The sequence below is a fragment of the Chiloscyllium plagiosum genome, chromosome 10 (assembly GCF_004010195.1).
Source record: "Chiloscyllium plagiosum isolate BGI_BamShark_2017 chromosome 10, ASM401019v2, whole genome shotgun sequence".
NCBI classification, from domain to species: domain Eukaryota; kingdom Metazoa; phylum Chordata; class Chondrichthyes; order Orectolobiformes; family Hemiscylliidae; genus Chiloscyllium; species Chiloscyllium plagiosum.
The window spans coordinates 84,666,727-84,681,603 of record NC_057719.1 but is presented as its reverse complement, the minus strand read 5'-3'; the positions used below and the strand labels follow the sequence as shown (position 1 = coordinate 84,681,603).

Genomic DNA, 14,877 nt, shown 5'->3' with positions numbered 1-14,877 from the left:
GTTTCATTTAAAGTATCTGCAGAAGCTTTTACAATCCTTTTTTTTATACCTTTTTCTGGTTTGCATGCCCTAATGTCCTTCCATCATCAATTTCTTGATCCCCATTTACTACAATTTAAAACACCACCAATCCTACGGCTTATGACTTCTTTTGGACTTAACATTAACATTTTGGTAGCTACGTTTGGATCACTTGCCCCACTGGGTTTTTGTGCCTCATGTTGAGGAAAGGAGAGTTGAGCGCAATAAAGCCTTCTATGTTACCGGATGGGTAGAATCAACAGTAACAAATGTATAAATTTCCAATCTACCACAGTAAACATGCCCTTTGAGAATTTAAACAAAGGAAATTACCAAGGTATACTGGTCGTTTTGATTGCACATTTTCATTTTTAAAAATAATTTTATTGACTTTACTCCAAATAAAGTGACAGCAGAAGAAGGTGCAAACACAAGCAAAAGTAATTGTGAACAAAACCCTGACCCACAGCACATACCTCCCCGAAAATACAAAGAAAAAAAATGACAAATGACCCTAATATAAACATATACAAAGCACAAAACCATAATAAATTAGACCAGCAATAAGATAACTTCATTAGCAAAAGAAAAAGAAAAAAATCACCACAATAGAAGATACCTCAGTCTGGAAAAGTTAAAAAGACAATACCCTTAACATATGAGAAAAAAGGTTCCAGATTTTTATAAATTTGTTAGAGGAGCCAAATAAGGATAACCTAATCTTTTCTAATATACAAAAGTATAGCACATCTCTAACCCAGTGTGTATGAGTAGGAGGAATTAGGGATTTCCATTGTAGCAATATTAATCTTCTGGCCAATAGGATAGTGAATCCTATCATGTATTTTGCAGAGGAAGAAAAGTAGGTAAAGATGATGACACCCCAAACAAAGCGGTAAGAGCATTAGGAGTAAGATTTTCTCTGGATACCCTAGTTAAGGTGTCAAAGATATCAGTCAAGTCGCAACTTTAAGAAGGTCAAAGCCAGAACATGTGCATATAATTTGCTGGGGTTTGTTGACACTGATCATAGGACAGAGACACCTCCTCAAATATGTTTGCAAGTCGAACTTTGGTGTAGTGGGTGTGGTGCAGAATCTTGCACTGAATAAAACAATGTTTTGCATAGATAGAAGATCTGTGCACCCTTTGAAAAATCTCATCCCACACATTACCTTGAATTACCTCTCCCAAATCTGCCTCCCAGATAGCTTTAATAGAATCAAAAGAATCTGAGCATACTTTACGACTGGTTGAATAAATAGTGGAAATAGCCTCCTTTAATGTAGAAATCGGTTCTTGAAAGATGTCAAAATCAGAATCATGAAGGAGGGCTGGGAAAACCTGAAATGAACTACGGACAAAACTACGAACTTGGAGGTATCTAAAGTGGCTTTTAGAAAGTGAAAACTTATCAAATAATTATTGAAAAGATGCAAAAATGCCATCAACATATAAATCTTTCACAGTTTTTATTCCTAACAGCCGAACCAGAAAAGGCACTGTCCGCTAAATATGATTTGCTGCCAACTGCACCTTAGTAGAAAATGACTGAAAGCTAAAGTGGCATCTAAATTGAAATCAAATTTTAAGACAGGATTAAACAATTACATTGTTCATGTAAATAGAGGCTGAAGAAAGGAGAGATGAACGCAATAAAGCCTTCAATGTTACCGGATGGGTAGAATTTGCCTCAATAGTCAACCAAATTAGGAGCGCATCAAGGTTCTCATATTGCAGCCAAAATTTCTAATGTTTGCTGCCCAATAATAAAACAAAATATTCAGTAGTGCCTCTGTAACAACTGTTTTCATAACCTAGGAGATTTTTTAATTTCAAATAAATTCAAGAATGAGTCTATCTACTTTACGGAAAAAGGAAAGGAGAAACCTTTCTATATTTAATCTAAAATTCTATTCTATTATGACCACACTTCCCAGAAGGCTCCTTTTCCACAAGATTAACTAATCTTTTCTCATTTCACAAAACTAAATCCAAAGTAATCCATTCTCTAGTTGATTTCTCAGTATAATGTTTTAGAAATGCATTTTGAATGCATTCCAGAAAATGGCCCTATCACAGCATTCATGCAAATTACGTTTGGCCAAGCTATATGTATGTAGGAAGTTTCCCTTTATAACTAAATTGTCTTTGTTACACGGACTTTTATCTTCCAGATTCATAGTGTGCCTTACATTACCTCTACAGCTTTATGGCTAATAAACAAGTAACTTTTAGGCTATTTGGCTGATCTTCTCTCACTTAGGTCTTGACTTCACTTATTAACTGCTCTGCTCCTACTTTTGTCCTTTTTGTCTATTGCTTCTGAATATTCAATTCTCAATCTTGGTCACCTTGCAGCCTCATCTCTCCAAGGGCAATTAAATCATATCTGTTTACTGCCTGCATGCCTTCGTACATGCCTTTAATTTTGCCCTTTTTTGTAACCACTCCATTTGATGTCCGCTTTTGTTTCTGCTGTCTTCCAATTCAGTTTGCTAATTTTCTTCTTACCATAACCAACCTTATTTTCTCTCCAATCTGAATTCTCTCAAGTTTCCACCCTCCTGGTTTAAACCCTCTCCAATACCACAAGTAAAACCGTCTGTATGGGCCTTAGTCCAAACAATAGCACAAATCTTCTTAAATATGCTCAATAAAGATCGAAAGCGTCTTGAACCAAATATATTCAGCAAGAAAAAGAGATCATAGCATGAATTGGAGGGTTGTACAAAGGGCACAATTCTTCTTATTTGCATATTCCCATTAAATACTACACCCACAGGTTAAAGAATAATGTATTCATTACATGATGTGCAAATTGCTGCAAAGCAAAATACTCAATACACAAATTAACAGCTACAAATTGAATATTAAATCAGAAGTTATATTATTTGAGAAGACACATTTTTTCGAAGGTTAAACTACCACTTAACCTGTGCCTTGAAGCCCAAATTGCGACAGGAGAGATGCTAAATTTAATTATTCAACAGAAACTTCATAAGACTATAAGAAATAGCAACAGGTATAGGCCATTTAGTCCCTTGTGTCTGTTCCACCATTCATTACAAGCACAGCTGATCTGACACTACTCATGTCCACTTTCCTGCATTTTCCACATAAACCTCGATTTCCCCGACTGATTGAGAATCGACCTATCTCAGCCTTAAATATACAAAAGGATTGACACAGCCCCCACAGCTCTCCACCGCATGGAGTTCCAAAGACACTCAACCTCTGAAATTATAATGCATTTGAAGTGGATAGCTATTCAAGGGTCAGACCTTACTGTGCATACCCAGATTATCATACCATTAAATGTTGCTGAAGTAGATTCATAAAGCAAACTTACCTTGAACATATTCAGCTGTGCTGAATACAGCTCAACCTTTTGTTCATGGCAGATTGCTTTGGTTTTTTTCACAAAAATAGATTTCTTGGCATTCAGGCAAGAACGAAACTGTCGCAACTGAAAAGAACATTTTTCAATAACGTAATGTAAAGGCTTTTAATTCATTATGCAGTTGTTGTTGATTTCAAGATAATCTATTCCTATCAAATCCTGGTTGGCACATTTTAAAACAAATTGCTGAATTAACAAAGCTATGGCAACAAATTCATCTTAAAATGAATCAGGTATCTGAATGCCATAAATCTCAATTTAGTCCAGTTTGCAGGTATGATCAACAATGATGTGAAATTGAGCATCAATAAAAGTAACATGCTTCAGGAAAAAAAATCTCAGCACCAAACATTAATTATAAACTTTAATTTTGAAAGAATAAATTACTGAACTTAGGTCCATGTAGATAACTTCAACACTGATAAATTTGTTACCTCCTCTTCTGTCATTTCCATCACATCTTTCCAAAGAGAAGGATTCACCTCTGACAGAAGTTTATCAAGGTCTAACAACTGATCCTTCAGTCTGTAAAGACAAAGGAAAATCAGAACATTACAAAGGCATTGAATATTCAATGCTAGTATTATCTAGATTTTTGTCTCCTGTCCTCATATGCAAACTCTAATTTCTAAAGTTTGATCATTTTAAAACTGTGTGCACATTTTCATACAGGATTTTTTTGCTGAAAGGTAAAATTAGGCATAACTGCAACTTACAAATCCATTCTTAAAAAAGCTTTCAACATAAAGTTAGAATGTATTGTAGAATTAACTTAAGGCCAGTAAGCTTTGATAAGGGTATTCTTTAGTTGTTCTCCCAGGAAAGAGAATGGGAAGGAAACAGCTCTAGTTGAAGAGTCATACGTGTTCATGTGGCATTTAACCATGTCTATTCTGTAATATTTTATGCTTTGTATCATTTCAGTCTATAACAGAGAAGAGAAAATAATCTGGGAATCAGAATATAAAATGGAATCAAACATTTTTTATGTCTTGATCTTGGACTAGAAGTCAGCTCAAGTTACAGGATGAAAGTCTCCTTTTCTTTCTGGCTGCAAGTGCCTAACAAGTAGTAAGTTTACAATGGCTCAAGTCAGACTCATCAGATGTGTGCCATAAACAACCTATATTATAGCAAATTTAAAGTAGTAAAATGGCCCAAAAAGTGTTTCACAGGAATGTTATTAAAAGAAAATTAACACCAAGTCATCAAAGTTGATATAAGGACAGATAACAAAATGTTTGGACAAATTAGCAATTTGGTTTTAATAAGCAACTTGAACAAAGAGATGGATATTCAGATGTTTAGGAAGCAAATTCCAGAGCTTAGGACATAGACAATGGAATATTGATGGCAGGACAACCAACATCCAGACAGGTGCAAGGCACCAGAATTATAGGAATACAGAAATTTCTGAACATTGTAGGGTTGAAGGATATTAGAAAACTAGTGAGAAGTGTGTCAATGAGGAACTTGAAAGCAAGGTGGAGAATTCCAAAATTGAGGTGTTAACAAGAATGAACACAGTTGCAATAGGTGTAAGTTAGGACACTAGTAGCAGAAGTTAGGGTTAGTCCATGTTTATGGGCAACAGCAGTCATCAATCCTCCCCAACTTCGTAAAATTGTTTTTTTTTGGAATGTCCCAAATGGCTGCTTTGAAGCAGTTATATCACATTAAAAGGTAGCAAAACGTTCCACTACGCAGTCAGGATTCAGACACAGTTCGAACCAAAATAAAAGCAGAAGCACATTAAATATTGACACTCATTTTGGATATAAACATCCTTATTCTCTGAATCAACCCAATGTAATCCAAAAAAAAGTCCTAGTGGCATTTTATAATTACAGACCATTTGAATGCAATATTCTGTATACAAGAGAAGTAACAAGATTATTCAATTCATAAGAATTATTTAAAGCCAATGACCAACAGGACAGAAATGTAACAGAACATTTATCTTGTAGAATAATCCTTTAAAAATGATATAGTTCGCAGGATGCAATACACAAAAACTAGTTTATTAAAGGCTCCACCACTCAGAGGTGGACTAAGCGTAAAAACAATTTGCCCATTATGTGATAGCCATAAATTGTGGTGGTACGAGGAAAAATAAGAAAAAGTTCTCTTTCCAAGCTTTTAAATGGATCAGCAAAATTTAGAACGGTAAAGAGCCAAAATAATAAAGTAGCAATGCAAGTTTCAAGGCCATAAACAATTTCAAAGAACTGGGTTACAGTTCTACAGCAGTAGAAATGAAAAATGGAGAAACACTTAAAATTTGTACGGAGCCTCTGATTAGACCACAATGGGGAATACTATGCATAGGTCTGACCTCCATAACTTTAAAAATGTAAAGCAGCATTGAAGAAAGCATATAAAAAATATACAAGAAAAACACCAGATACGAGGCGTTGAAACTATCAGAAAAGACCAGACTGGCTGAGGCTATTTTGTCTCAAAGAGGGAAATCAAAAAAGGAACTTGATAGACCTTGTAAATTATGAAGTAGTTTGCTAGGGGAAATGTAGACAAAAGTCAGTCATGAATAAACCCAATAAAGAATTCAGAAAAAACTCTATCTGACAAGTGAGGAGAATATGGAATGTGTTATCTCGCGTAGTAGTTGACAAGATATCTTAAATTTTAATTAAAAGGAAAGCTATGAGGGAGAAAGGAATTAGATTAGATTAGATTAGATTAGATTACAGTGTGGAAACAGGCCCTTCGGCCCAACAAGTCCACACCAACCCGCCGAAGCGAAACTCACCCATACGTTTACCCTTTACCTAACACTACGGGCAATTTAGCATGGCCAATTCACCTGATCCTGCACATCTTTTGGACTGTGGGAGGAAACCGGAGCACCCGGAGGAAACCTCCGCAGACACGGGGAGAATGTGCAAACTCCACACAGACAGTCGTCTGAGGCGGGAATTGAACCCGGGTCTCTGGCGCTGTGAGGCAGCAGTGCTAACCACTGTGCCACCGTGCTGCCCACGGTGAATGAAAGGATGTGTCAGTATGTGCAAGATAAATACCAACTTAATCCAAATAGACCATTTGTCTGTTTCTGTGCTGCACACAACTTGTAATAAATGAGAATCCATTTTAACTGTGGACTTCTCAAAAGTAGCAAGATGTTTACCAGAAAGATTTTACAGTTTGTAGGTAATTCACTGTATTAGACTAAATCAATTCTGACATAATTCCATACTACTATGAATTAAATGAGCAAAATCAGCTTGGTGTGCTAAATAATGCAGAATAATCTCAAGCTATCCCATTTTTATCAGACTAAGATGATTTTTTTTTAAAAAATGGTGTAGGTTAGCTCAGTTGGCGGACAGCTGCATTGTGTTGCAGAGTAACGCTAACCGTGTAGGTTCAATTCCCACACTGCTGACATTAATGAAGGATGGCATGGTGGCTCAGTGGTTAGCACTGCTGGCTCACAGCACCAGGTTCAGTTCTGGCCTCAGTTGGCCGCCTGTGTGGAGTTCGCACATTCTCCCCGTGTCTGCGTGGGTTTCCTCCGGGTGCTCCAGTTTCCTCCCACAGTCCAAAGATGTGCAGGTCAGGTGGATTGACCACGCTAAATTGCCCGTAGTGTTAGGTGCATTAGCCAGAGGGAAATGGGTCTGGGTGAGTTACTCTTCGGAGGGTTGGTGTGGACTTGTTGGGCCAAAGAGCCTGTTTCCACACTGTAAGGAATCTAATCTAATCTAGTAATAGACTCTCCTTATCAACCTCTCCCTTCAGCTGAGGAATGGTAACCCTCAGATTAAACTACTACCAGTCACTTCTCTTTAACGAGTATATCCCTGTGGTGACTTTACTTTTATTTAAATAGCTTACTCCAGGGAAGATACCTATTCAATTATATTATATCAGAACCACCAATTATTGTTTTAAATAATTATATGTTTCCCCTGATCACTAGCAAGTTAGCAAAACAATGTCAATTTTCACAAGAGCATACGGATTTTAAGGTACACTTCAGTAGAGGGGAAAAAAATCTGACTACAGTGGATTGCTTTCCTCTTATCTGAATATTACAAGGTCTTACTCAGCTATGGCTGCAGAGAGAGCACAGCTATCCTCTTCATAGACTTCCCGTTTTGGCCGGTGAACAAACTTCACTGCCAGCCAATTTTCGACAGTTGAAGACTTGTCCAATTCAACCTGTCCAAAGTATGAACAAAACACAGGAATTAGGCAAATAAGTACCCTAAATTATAATTCAAATTGTTTCAGAATTCAGAAATATTAGTGAAATAATTAATAGTACCACAGCAGTAATGGCCAATCTGGTGCTTTTACTGGAAAAGACATCCCAGTCCTTTTAAAAACAATACTGCATCATTTTGACGTCCTCTTCATGTCTAATTGTTTTTGTGACAAATTGACTAACTTAGATATAGTGTCTGCATTCCACTCCTTCTCATCTCAGATTGTGGATTCTAGAGCCAGATTAGAAATTTAAAAAAGTACCTTGCAATTGGTTTTTACCAAGAAGATGCTCCCAAAATCATTGTGAAGATAGTTGGGATACTGGACAAGTTCAAATCAATAAAGAGGAGGAAGGCTTCATTCAAGTGTTATATAGGTCATCATAACAAGATGGGATACAAGTACTGCGGGAAAGATGGTTGGAAATTACAAAAGCATTGGCAATAGTGTTCCAATTCTCCTTAGTGTTAAGAGAAACCTTGGAAATTGAAATTATACTTTTTCAAAAATGTTGTATGGATTAACCCAGCAACTATAAGTCAATTTAATCTTGTTAATGGAAAAGCTTTTAGAAATGAAAAGCTGGGACAAATGTACACTTACAAAAGTCATAAAATATTTAAGATAAATTATGTTCAACTACTTTAGAAAAGTCAAAGCATATGGACTAGAAGGGACAGTGGCTGAATGACAGAAACCAGACAACAGTGGTGAATGACTGTTTTTGTTTTAAGGCTGGAGGGGCTTTCCAAGAATCGACACTAGGACTTCCTGAAATGATCAACTTTCTTGACCTATGTTGGTCATCAAAACTAAGATTTGCAGGACACAAATTCAAAATTTACAAGTGACACCAAACTTGGAATAGCTGAGGGGGTAGACTTCAAAGGAACATAGACAGGCTGGTGGAAGGGCAGATATGTAGCAAATGAAATTTAGTGCAAAGAAGTGTGGCATTTTTTTGCGAGGAACAACAAGGTGTAGCAACACAAAATGAAGAATAAAATTCTGACGGTGATTATGGGAGCAGAGAGCATGGGGGCGTACAAATTGTTAAAGACGGCAGGACAGATTGTAGCTCCACAACAGTTTCTGTCTGTTACAATGCTGCATCCAATCGTGAGCTCAATATTCATGAGGGGATTTATTAGAAAAGTGCTCAAAATCATACGGACAAAGTAGATAGGGAATAATAGATTGGGAAAATAGTGAAGAATAAGGGGACAATAAAGGCCAAATTATTATATTCTGACCTGTAACCATTTGAAAGCTTTAATATAAAAAAATTACTTAATTCTTCAGAAATGTGTCCACTGTTGATTTTCAATTGCCTGATTAACAATCTAAATAATTTCAATGCTTCGTGTGACTGTTTACTATACAATTGGGAAAACAGATAATACTAAATTTCAGCTTTATTTGGGGTGCTAGGAAACCAGATGACAGGTGCTCTTTACATTTCAGTTACACGATTAATCTTTCAAACTTTGAAGACAACAAAACTGTACAAACCTCGCAACCATTATCAATTCAAACAGCAGAATTTAACCATAGCTAACTTTCAAACTCTTTTATACTGTGCTTCATTCAAAAAGAGACAGCTAGGTAAATAGTCACAGAGTCATAGAGATGTACAGCATGGAAAGAGACCCTTCGGTCCAACCCATCCATGCCGACCAGATATCCCAACCCAATCTAGTCCCACCTGCCTGGCCCATATCCCTCCAAACCCTTCCTATTCATATACCCATCCAAATGCCTCTTAAATATTGTAATTGTACCAGCCTTCACCACTTCCTCTGGCAGCTCATTCCATACCCATACCACCCTGTGTGTGAAAACGTTGCTCCTTAGGTCTCTTTTATATCTTGCCTCTCTCATCCTAAATCTATGCCCTCTAGTTCTGGACTCCCCGATTCCAGGGAAAAGACTTTCTAGTTCTGGACTCCCCGATTCCAGGGAAAAGACTTTGTCTATTCACCCTATCCATGCCCCTCATGATTTTATAAACCTCTATAAGCTCAGCCTCCGATGCTCCAGGGAAAACAGCCCCAGCCTGTTCAGCCTCTCCCCACAGCTCAAATCCTCCAACCCTGGCAACATCCTTGTAAATCTTTTCTGAATCCTTTCACGTTTCACAACATCTTTCCGATAGGATGAAGACCAGAATTGCACTCAATATTCCAACAGTGGCCTAAGCAATGTCCTGTATAAAAGTACAAGGTTTAAACACACAAAATGCAGCTTGATGTTTGACATTTTAATTGTGATGCATAGCTTGGAGGAGGATTTGCAGCAGACAATTGCATGGAAAGAATTCAGGAATCTGAACATCTATAGACACATTCTTACATTAACATGTAGTTCACTCTGGCGAGATTTCTGTGCATGGGTTTGAACTTTCAAAAGTTTGAAAAATTCTCGGACTGTGATCTGGCCATCCATTAATTTCTACAGAAAGAAACAAAATAGCAAAATTGTTCTTAAGGTGGTTTATATGAAATTGCACTTATTACAAGATGCCATACAGAAGTACATATCAGTATTTTGTAGCTCTTTAGGATGCTGTTCTTTCCTCTTAGCACATACCCATTACATTCCTTACACATTTAAGTGGCAAATTTCTAGTGGTAACTAGATTACACATGGTCTCATTCTGTAAATCATGTTGAAACACTTGGTTTATTCCTATAATCCAAAGTTATAAAGCATGCACATGTTATGACATCTTGCAGAGTGCCCTTAAGATATGTGAAGTAGCCTATCAGTTTTAAGTAAGTATACAATGCGAGACATTTTCCACAAGCTAAGTTTAACATACATGTGAACATCAGAATTTTCCCAGTAAGCATTTACAAGGAATTTTAAGTCGTGGACTTAACAAAAGAATAGAATTACTATACCTCATGTAACTCAGATTCTTCTAAAATCACTAGGGATGTATTCAGGTTACACTTTGAATCTAAAAAGAGAGATAGAAATTGCACAATGAAGCTTCAGAATGGTCAGCTATAGATCAATATTTCTTTCACCTAAGTTAACAATATCACTGGCTTACAAGGCTTTCTAAAGTGTTTAGCTGGTGCTATTATCTCAATTACTGCTGATTTTGCAATTTCATCCCAGGTCACACAAAAGTAACTGCATATTGTGATGTCACATTATGCTAAAAGTACCGTCAATCTATTAGTAGAACTAATCTGACGTAATTTAGAAATGTTTTGAAAAATGTTCTGAATATAGAAGACAGTCTGTCAACTATTCATAATACACATTCATGATTTTAATGACACAGCTAAATGCAATATCCTTAGGCTTGCAGATGACAAAGCTGTGTAAGAGGCTATACAAGGAAAATGCAAAGATGCTTTAGTGTGATTTGGACAATTTGAGTACATGGCAGATGAAGTATTACGTGGACAAATGTGAGGTTATCCATTTTCATAGTGGATACAGGAAGGCAGATTATCTAAGTGGCACCTTTTCCAACGAGATCTGGATGTCCTTGTTCGCCAGTTGCTGAAAGCAAACATACAGCTATAAAAAGCAGCGAATGGAGCAAATCATATGATGGCCTTCTTAACAAAAGGATTAGAGTACAGAAATAGGGATGTCCTGTTGCAATTGTACAGGGCCTCAATAAGACCACACCTGGAGTATTATGGACTCCTTACTGGAGGAAGGATGTTCTTGCGATGGAGAGAGGGCAACAAAGTTTTACCATATTGACTCCTGGGACGAGATTGACGATGGAGGAGAGATTGAGCTGGTTAGGATTGTATTCACTGGAGTTTAGAAGAATGGTGGAACAGAGGGAGAAGAGTTAAAATCCTAACAGTACTCAAAAGGTAAATGTACAGAGGAGGTCCAGAACTAGGGATCACAGTCTAAGAATATAGAGTAGTCCATTAAGAAATTTCTTCATCCACAGTGGAGAGTCTATAGAATTCTCTGCCACTGAAAGCAATTGAGACCAAAACATTCAAAAATAGATCTAGTGCTTATTTGAATTAGAAACCAGGAGAAAATGGGTGAGAACAATTGTTGCCTTCAGCTAGATTTTCAAAAATGATTGGACTTGTGTGGATAACTACCATTTGAGTCAGGTACAAGAGAATATTAGGACAACAAAAATTAAATCAGAACTGTTGTTTCATTGTTCCCACCTACTCTTCAAATATGAACTTAGGTTGGACAAGTTGACTTTCTGTCCCATTCTAAACCAGAGTTTAGGATTAGAAAATGAATGATTGTTCTAGTGAGCAGTGGAATGTTGTTTTATTACATTTACTCACTTTCTGCTTAAAGTAGAAGTAAAACCACATAAACAACAGCCTTGTCATGAAATGTAATACCACGTGCATAACTTGTAATTAAGCTAACGTAGCGGATGAAATAAAGTATTAGTCTAGCCTACACAACGTTTTCCTGAAGGTCTTGAACACACTGGTATTTCCACACTCAAATGCATGATTTTGAAAGAAGGTTCATACTAAATGTGAAACTTGGTCACTAATTTGTCTTTCCCTTTTCAAAGAATAATTAACAACAACATAGAAGATATGAGTAGGCCATTTGAACCCTGAAGCCTGTTCCACTATTCATTATGATTGTGGCTGATCAGTGCTCAATGTCCTAATCCCATGCACCCCCCCAAATCTCTTGATCTCTTCAGCTACAAGAGCGTCTTGGCCTCAACCATTTTCTGTGGAAGTGAATGCCACAGGCTCACTACTCTGAAGAAATTTGTTTTCATCTCAGTTCCAAAAAGGTTTACCTTTTATCCTTCCTGAGCCTAACCGGTTTTGTCTGTTAAAATTTTACAGGTTTCCAGGAGATCATCCCTCATTCTTCTAAATTATAAATTGTAAATTATGGGGTGGGCAATGGTCCAAGGAATCACAGTAAGGGGCAAGATAGAACAGGATGATTTTGAATCTGAAACGATTAAGTTAATTATAAAAGACAGACAAGAACAAGGCACAGAACTAAGTTACTCTGAAGAATTAAATTGCATGGAGTCTTACAAGTCAGGCTGATGAACTCGGGCATGTTTGAGAACACAGGATTGAGACATTACCACGATTAGAGTAACTTCAAGGATTGATGGAACTGGCAGCTCAATATTCTAGGTTTCAGATGATATAAGAAGGATACAAATAATCAAAAGAGGAGAGTGAGTGGCATTTTTGATTAAGAGATACATTACTGCTGTAACTTCTGAAAAATCATCCGGTGAAAATATATGTCTTGAAATTAGGAGAAAAAAAATCTTTACCTTGTTGGGATTGTACAATAGACACCCTAAACGTCAGAGGAAAATTGAGGAACCAATATGAAGGCTGTAAAAGTAGGTGATGTTGATATTCCAGACATCTTGACTGGGACTGTCATACCGTTAAAGGTTTGGATGGCAAAGAATTTATTAAACGTGTTCAAGAAAATGTTCTTTATCAACATGTAAATGTTCCCACTTGACCTTCTGTTCGGTAATAAGACAGGGCAAATCACTGAATTGATAGTAGGGGAATACTTTTGGTCTAGTGATCATAATTCTATCTACTTTAAAATAGTTATGGAAAAGGATAAGGCTGCCACAAAAATAAAGTTTTTAAATGGAGCAAGGCAAATTTTAAATGGTACAAGACAAAAATTTTCAAAAATTGATTGGATTACACTGTTTAGAGGCCTGATGTTGGGATAACAAGAGTTCAGAATCATTATGTTTCTGTTATAATGAAAGGCAAAGCTGGTAGGGTGACTGAACAATGGATGAAAAGATTGAGGATCTAGTCAAGAATTTTAAAAAGTTGTATGTTCGATATGGACAACTGGATTAAAATGAATCTCTTGAACTTGATTAAGAGTGTAAGGGCATTCTTAAGAGGGAGAGCAGGAAGGCAAGGAGAGAATATCAGATAGCATTGGATTAGTCCTTAACCTTGTTTGACAAAGAGATTCTACAAGTACATTAGGAGTAAGAGAGCAACTAGAGAGAGAGAGAGAGTAGGGCCCCTTAAAGGTCAAAGGTAGTCTTTGTGTTAAACCTCAGGAAATGGAATAGATATTAAACAAATATTTTGCATCAGTTTTTACCACGGAGAATACAATAGAGCCCAGAGAACTTAGGGAAATACACACTGATGTTTTGAAAACAGTTCACATTTCAGAAGAGGAAGTGCTGGAAATCTTACAAAATATAAAGGTAGGTAAATCTCTGGAATCTGATCGAGTGTATCACATGGGCAAATTAGGGAGGAAATTCCAGGGCCTCTTGTAAAGATATTTGTATCATCTACAACTATGGGCAGGTACCAGATGACTGGCAGAAAACCGATGAACAGATGATAACTAATGTTGTGCTTTTGATTAAGAAGGTATGTAAAGAGGCCTATGAGTCTGACTTCAGTTGTGGGTTAAGTTGTTGGAAGGTATTCTGAAAGGTAGGATTTGTGTGCTTCTGGAGAAGCAAGAAATTTTAGATTAGATTTAGATTACATTACAGTTGGCCCAACAAGTCCACACCGACCCGCCGAAGCGCAACCCATCCATACCCCTACATTTACCAAACACTACCTAACATTTACCTAACACTACGGGCAATTTAGCATGGCCAATTCACCTGACCTGCACATCTTTGGACTGTGGGAGGAAATCGGAGCACCCAGAGGAAACCCACGCAGACACGGGGAGAACGTGCAAACTCCACACAGTCAGTCACCTGAGGTGGGAATTGAACCCGGGTCTCTGGCACAGTGAGGCAGCAGTGCTAACCACTGTGCCACCGTGCCACCCAGTTGATTAGGAATAGTCAGCATGGTTTTGTGTGAGGGAAATCATATCTAAAATTTGAATGAATACTTTTGAGGAATCAACTAAGAAGATCAATGACAGTAGAGTGGTAGACATTGTTTACTTTGTTTACCATTCCACCTAGCGTTATGCCTTCTGAAAACTTTTGAGATATTATATTTAGCTCCCTCATCAAAATTTCAGTAAAGCCTGCGAAAAGCTTCCGTATTGTAAAATAATTAGCAAAGTTAGATCACATGGGCTTCAGAGTGAGCTTAACCATTGGGTACAAAATTGGCCTAACAGCAGGAGGGGAAGTGGTGGTGGAGGATTCCTTTTTAGACTAGAAGCTTGTGACTAGCAGTGTTCAATGAAATCAGTGCTGGGTCCACTTTTGCATGTCATTTATATAAATGATTTAGATGAGA

General features: G+C 37.2%; 1 protein-coding gene across 3 annotated transcripts in view; it reads right to left on the bottom strand.

Annotated features, from left to right (window-relative positions):
* The window catches only part of knl1 (kinetochore scaffold 1), a 131,448-nt gene that overhangs the window by 41,782 nt on the left and 74,789 nt on the right, over window positions 1–14,877 (bottom strand). For all 3 annotated transcript variants that reach the window (XM_043698239.1, XM_043698237.1, XM_043698238.1), the window contains 5 exons: window positions 10,561–10,619; window positions 10,010–10,108; window positions 7,494–7,609; window positions 3,859–3,949; window positions 3,374–3,490 (listed from right to left, as the gene is read on the bottom strand). In XM_043698239.1, the coding sequence (XP_043554174.1) occupies window positions 3,374–3,490; window positions 3,859–3,949; window positions 7,494–7,609; window positions 10,010–10,108; window positions 10,561–10,619 (482 nt within the window). The remainder of the gene's footprint in view (window positions 1–3,373; window positions 3,491–3,858; window positions 3,950–7,493; window positions 7,610–10,009; window positions 10,109–10,560; window positions 10,620–14,877) is intronic.